The sequence below is a fragment of the Pteropus alecto genome, unplaced genomic scaffold (genome assembly GCF_000325575.1).
Source record: "Pteropus alecto unplaced genomic scaffold, ASM32557v1 scaffold214, whole genome shotgun sequence".
Classification (NCBI taxonomy): Eukaryota; Metazoa; Chordata; class Mammalia; order Chiroptera; family Pteropodidae; genus Pteropus; species Pteropus alecto.
In genome coordinates this window covers 1,129,172-1,136,042 of record NW_006435787.1, presented here as the reverse complement: position 1 = coordinate 1,136,042, position 6,871 = coordinate 1,129,172, and the positions used below count along the sequence as shown (strand labels likewise).

At 52.4% G+C, this 6,871-nt stretch overlaps 1 protein-coding gene across 1 annotated transcript in view; it reads right to left on the bottom strand.

Annotated features, from left to right (window-relative positions):
* The window catches only part of ABCA13 (ATP binding cassette subfamily A member 13), a 147,718-nt gene that overhangs the window by 82,737 nt on the left and 58,110 nt on the right, over nt 1-6,871 (bottom strand). The window contains exons 23-25 of the mRNA XM_025046516.1: nt 3,853-3,966; nt 1,347-1,437; nt 9-43 (exon numbers count right to left, since the gene is read on the bottom strand). Coding sequence (XP_024902284.1) covers nt 9-43; nt 1,347-1,437; nt 3,853-3,966 — 240 coding nt within the window. The remainder of the gene's footprint in view (nt 1-8; nt 44-1,346; nt 1,438-3,852; nt 3,967-6,871) is intronic.

The window sequence follows — 6,871 nt, the reverse complement described above, 5'->3', positions numbered from 1 at the left end:
CGTCCGGCACCGGCGTGTCCCAGCAGCTTGCCCAGCGTGCCTCCTGAGGACAGGGGACACAGCAGGACATGGCGGCTCCTCCCCAGGCCCCTGCATGTCCCGCAGCCCGCCCAGCGCACGGCCACCCCAGGCCCACCCCCGGCCTGGCTCCTTCGTAAGACCCGCGAGACTCCTGCTCAGGACTTTAAGGAAAAGAATTCATCGAGAGAACATACATGAAAACATGCCAACATGCTCTCACACACCCACGACACATGCACACTCAGCAAGTCACATGGCACACGCACACACACAGCAAGTCACATGACACACGCACACACACAGCAAATCACATGACACACACACAGCAAGTCACATGACACATGCACACACAGCAAGTCACATGACACACGCACACACACAGCAAGTCACATGACACGCACGCGCGCACACACACAGAGAATCACAAAACCAGTGCAGCCTGCCGCTCGCCCTGGGGAGCTGCCCATCTCGGTCTCCAGGAGCAGTGGCCTCAGTGGCCGCAGCTTCCGGCCACACCCTCCTCCCAAGGCACCATTAAACAGGAGAGTTGCAACGAGGCCCCACCGAACCCCGAAACTATCAGACTGAACAGAACCATCCACTGGGAAACACCGAGACAGAAAGAACCGGAAGCCTGACGAGCCTCCTGACAAAGGGCTGGGCCAGGCTCCTGGGGCGCGGCTGACCATCCCGGTCCAAGCTGCAGCCCCGCCGCTTCCAGACGGGGCCGTCTGGCCCTGCCCGGCCGGAGGGACGGGGTCACCAGGCACCCAGAACCCAACTCCCCACCATACTCAGAAAACGGTGCTGACGTGTGAATGAACTCACGGATTCACACCCACCCACTTACACCCACGCTCACGCTTACACACTTACTTACATACACTTACACCCACGCTTACACACGCTTACACACACTTACACAGACACACCCATGCTTGCGCTTACACACTTACACACCCCCACTTACACTTACACATGCTTACACATGCTTACACACCTGCACTTACCCTTGCACACTTGCCCTTACACACTTACACTCACACACTTACACTTACACGCCCGCCCACTTACATGCACGCTTACACTGACACACCCACGCTTACACTGACACACACTTACACACCCGCACTTACCCTTACACACTTATACTCACTTACACTTGCACACACTTACACTTACACGCCCACCCACTTACACGCACGCTTACACTGACACACCCATGTTTGCCCTTACACACTTACACACCCGGCTTACACTTACACGCACACACTCTTACACCCTCATTATTACACCCACACGTGCTCTCACACATCTGCACCCACCGTATGTCTGGAGCTTGTCAGTCAGTTTGTCCACATCGATATGCAGCTGGCTTTCGACAAAGTTTCTTACGAATTTGTTCCTCAGGGCCTCCTAAAGGGAAACAATGGTTTTACAAAAATAATGGCACCATTTTTTCTTACTGAATAATACTCACTAGGTCCACTCAAGGTTCGTTATACAAGAAAAAGGTACGTAAAGTGAATCATCTTAAAAGAGGCTCTAAAACGCCACAGTGAATAACAGAATCACGTGATTAGGACTCTATCTTGAAAAACAGAAGTAATAATTTTGACAACTCAGGTTATATTTGTAATTGTGCACTAATATTGAAAACAAAAAATAAATTAAGGATGCGCTTTTTGCCGAATTTGCTAACGTAAACTTCACACGAGATCCTCCACACTGCCTTCCCAGGGGCCAGCTGCGAAGAGGGGCCTCTGTTCCGGAAACACTGGAGGAAGCCTCGGCCGGTCCCCAGGCCACCCAGCTGGAGGCCCCCGCGCTGCACCCCTGATCGCCCCCCTCCTGACGGTCCCAGCCCTGCCTCATCGGTCCCTGGTTCACTGCAGAGTCCGCCGAGACCGTCTCCGTCAGCGTGCTGAGTCTGGCGTCTCTTTTTCGCGGTGGCCATGCATCTGCTCGCCCTGTGCTGCCACACACTTGCGAGGTCCCACAGGCCGCAGACACTGAGTGAAAATGGCCGATACGCTAAGGCCAACAGCAGGACAAGGGGGGTGTCCGAGTGGGGACTCGGTGAGGGCTGTCAGGTCACCAGAGAACACCTAGGCGGCACCCTGACTGTTTGACCCCGCGACCTTAGAGCCGGGGCACCGCAGGTGAGGGACTCAGGTGTGTGCAGCTTCCCGTCACGGCCATCGCGTGCTGCTGTCATTTGCCCCGGTCTGCAGGTGACAGGACTCCATGACGCCGCGGGCACCGCTTTCAGGAAATCTCATTTTTCTCTCTCGTTAGCCGTGAGCAATTGCCAGACGCTCACCAGAGGTGACAGACTGCGGAACACGCCTGGACACTGGACGGGGCGCACAGCCGGCCGTGCTCTTCCTGCGATGGAAAGGTCGGCACGGCCGGGAAAGTGACCTGTGTTTCTGACACGACCACGTGGTGGGCAGGACCCAGCCCACTGCGGGCTTCCCCGAGCGCCTGCTGCTTGCTCAGGCGAGGTGGGCGCTCGCATGTCCTCGCAGTATCTTGGGAGTCCCCACCTGTCCCTTACACTGTTGCATACGCCGTTATTGGCAGTGGCATCGGGGCCTCATCAACCCCTAAACGAGTCACACTCATTAGAGAAAAAGTCTGCTTGACGCCTGCACTAGCAAAGCGACCCGTGAGCAGACGAATTAAAGACGAACGTCACAGTGACAGTGGCACTCACGGAGCGGTGGCCACCGTGACACCGAGCAGCAAAGACGTCCGGCTTCCAGGGGCTGGGCTCTCAAGCCCCCTCGGTCTGTCCTGCCACGCCTGCCCGGTGGCCCAGCCCACGAGCACCCCGTCACGCCCTCTCCCAGGAGCAGAGGGTCCCTCCGATCAGGACGCCCCGTGTGGCAACGACAGCACCGGCTACGACACTCCCGCCCGACACCCCTCACTCGCTCCTTCCCCGGTGTCAGACCGGCATCGCCATGTGATGTTCCTGCGGCCAGGCCCAGACCCCTCCCCCTCCGCCCTAACAGCCGGTCCCCAAGACGGAACCACGCACATGGCAGCCAACGGGGCGCCCGCTTCTGGGAGGATCCAGACGCAGCAGCATCGCCCGCGTGCCAAACGCACCTCCACGTGCTTTACACACCCTGGCTCATCACGGCTCCCAGCCGCCAGCTCCTCGCTTCACAGATAAGAAACCCAAGGCACAGAGAGTTCACTGACCCGTCCAAGGTCACATAGCAGTGGGAGGCAGAGCTGGGAGTCAAACCCACACGACCTGGCTCCTGAGTCACCGCGAGCTACTCACCTGGTGCATAAGAAATACGCCAAACGAGAATGAAATGCAGGCGTATTTCCTCGTGCTAAGTGAGAGCTACACAGATGCCCCAAAATTGTGTGACCTACCCTCCCGAAACCCTCGAGGAACGGCTGCAGGCTCTAAGGGGCTGGGTCATTCTGAGCCACAGCCCACTTATTTTGGACTATATTATGTTTTCAACACAGCGAGAACATCAGAAAATAATAACTGATGGTTTTCAGAGACCTTCAGCAGAAAAAGTACGCCCCGCCCCCCGCCCAGGAAGCATCGTTAGCATAGAATGTGAGGCCCGGTGAATATTAATAAGCTATTAGTCATTCTCATAATAGTAATATCTTGAATGCACAGAATACTTACGATTTACAAAAGGTTTTCACACATATCCAGTGTTACCAGTCAACTAGGAAAACCATGCCCGAGGGGGCGGCAGGACCTCCTGAAGGCCGCTCTGACTGTAGACACGCCAAGCACGCCCCTCCCGGCCCTCGGTGGCCCTCAGTGACAAAGCGAGCCACCCTCACCTGCAGCTGCTCCAGCATCTGGCCGTTTCCACCGCTCGGAAAAATGCTGGATATTTTCAGCAACGTTTCCGATAAAGTCTTCAGCTTGTCCACAAAAGAAAACGTGTAATTAGCCTGCAAAATAAAGCATATTTGGTTGTGTCTCTGTTTCAGCAAGAACACTCTGCAGAGCCACAGCAGCTACAAGGACATGAGCATGGCCGTGACTGGCCAGCAGAGCAAAGACCTGCCACCTCCCCGCAGGCTGGCGACACACCCAGACAGGGTGACCCATCCAGTGCCCTCGTGTGCGAGGTGTGTTCTTTAGACTTCTTTTCCAGACTCTTCCCATCCAGGTGCCACCTACCTATTCACTGCAGGGTCCCCTGCCTGCACACCCTGGTGTCCCCAGTGGTCACCTCACTGTCCAGAATAGCAGATGCCCCGATACATACTGGCTAAGTGAAACAATGTTGGCCACACTTCTTGCTCAAAAAACATGTTCCCCACTGGCACCCACGTGCTTGCTTTTGATCCCCAAAAGCACAGGGGACAGAGTGGAACCAGCTGTGCGCACTCACTTATTGCTACTGGCGGAGCAAATTAGCATAAGATTTTTGTAAAATAACTTGGTACCATAAAAATATGCATAGTCACTGACCCACAAAAAAAATCCTTGCCTTTTTATCTCAAGATTAAAAAAGAAAATCTCTACCCTCAGGAAATAATTTAAATGAAATGTAAAGCTATATCCATGAAGATGTCTATCTCCACGTTATCATCGCAATACTAAAAACTCGACGCCAAAGAGAGACGATTAAGGAGGGTTCGGGAGTCCGGCCACGTCTTCTGGGGCCACTGGGAGCCACTCGTAAAGGGCAGGAGCTGAAAAGCAGCCACTGCAGTAAAGAGAGGGAGCTCCCCGCCACCCACTCCGTCACCAGCCCAGACCGTGCTCCCTGGGGAGCGGCTCCCACTGGGAGCAGAGCTGGGCGCCCAGGCGTCGTGGCCTCCTTCCCACCCAGACCCTGAGTCTCTACCTGCTCTGGCTGCTCCGCCTGGCTGCTCCGCCTGGCTGCCAGCCTCTGGAACAGCGAGGGAAAGCAGCAGCGGTCCAAGCCTCTGCCTCCGCCTTCACGCAAACCTGAGAGCTCTGGACTCACACGGCTTCTGGGTAAGCGTGGCGCCCTATTGCTAGGGATGCGTGAGCAAGAGAAAATGCCAGTGGGCACGAAAAGATCCTTCTGGGAAAAGGTGAGGCCGATGCACGATTCAGAATAAAGGTCTCCATCCGGAACGGATGGGGGAGACAGGGGGAAGGGTAGAAAATACTGACTTGGGACTGTCCAGAAAAGTCAAGGTGGAGAAGGCGCTCACGAGGAAGGGACCCCGGACGTGGGCACACGCCAGGCTCCTGGGGTCGCGGGCCGGGGGCAGACCGGGGAACGTCTGGAGATGAAACTTGTGACACTGTCCCTGCTGCCAGAGAAGAGCCACTAACCAAGGGGAAAGAAACAGAGACATCTCGGACAGGTACAAGAAATCTAAGCCGAGCAGGATTCAGAGCTGGGGGAGACAAGGGCCCAAGCCTGGGGTCCGCACTCTCAAAGGAAGAGGCTCGCTCGCCAGGCAAGGAACCTCCGAGTCTGCAAACTCAAGGGCCGTTGCTTTTGACGTGCAAAAGGACTGAGACTAGTGCCTAACATACCTTGTAAAATTTGCGATTCTGATTAAAAGAATAAACATATAAGCATCAAGGAGTACGCAAGAAGTTTCGTAAGAAGGAACGACAATTAATATGGTTTCAGATAGCTTCTCTGCAAAGCAAAGGCCGGTCAACGATGCAGCAGAATCTACAGAGTTTTGACAGGGAAATAACGCAAACCAAGAAGTCTTTTGTTCAGCCAAGGTACATTGCAAAGGTGCTGACCACAGAACCTCATCGGCAGATAGCCAAGGAGAAAGAATCATGCTACCATTAAATGCCCTGAAAAAGCTACCTGGAGACAACCCGAGCAAAAATTAAATCGACGGAATACTAAGTATTTCATAACCCAATCAAAATGAAGATAAACCAGGTAACTGCTCCGATGGCTCATTAGTTTTAAGTAATATTTAACAAAGCTCTAAATTTAACCCAAAAGTCAGTGATGATTCTTGAATAAAGATTACAAAAATTCTGATGTGAAATTAGAATAAAAATTATAATAGAAGTCATGGTAACGTCATAAGCGATTGTTTATAACCGTGACGGTGACTGTTCATATAACGATGATCTAGAAGTTTCCAGGCTCTATCGAGGGGACACAGCAAGGGCAAGGAGGGGACAGAAGCAAGAGCCAGGAAGAGAAAGAATTAGCCCTCGGCGCTGACAGCTGAACACGGTGCTAAGAATCAGAAGGTAGAAAACAAGGCGGAAAGTAGGTTCTGTAGACAAATTCTTTTGGCAAAAGAGAGATTTTAAAAAGCTCAAATAGATTTCGAAACTATAAAGAAAATGGCAAAAATAACACTGAACTAACCAAGGATGACAATAATGATGACTAGGAAAAATGTCCTAATTCAAAGGCCAATATTTTCAGACCCATTTAGTTAAGTTAGTCAATAAATATTTGTCGAGGCTGTGAGCGGGCACAGGGGCAGGTCAGTGCTAAAAATACAGCCGTGAATGAGATAAAACCCTTTTCTTGAATAAGATTATATTCTATCGCAGACACAAAACTATCAAAGCCAACTGTACTTTTTTATTGGATCCAAAAAAAAAAGATTTTAAAAATCAAGAAAGAACAAAAAAACCTAAAAATGTTAATAGCAAACAAATTCATGGCAAAAAAAAAAAAGACTGTTTTACTCTGAAGAAAGTTTACAATTCACAATGATCGGGGAGGGAAGGGGGACGGGCCCGGCCTGGCCACCATGTCGCACTGCGTGCGGACTGTAGTATCACAGCGTGAGCACTAGGAAATTACCAACTTGATTTTTCTCCTATAAAAACACCACTTCGCGCGATTCCACTTAACAGGAAGTGATGGAAAGAATG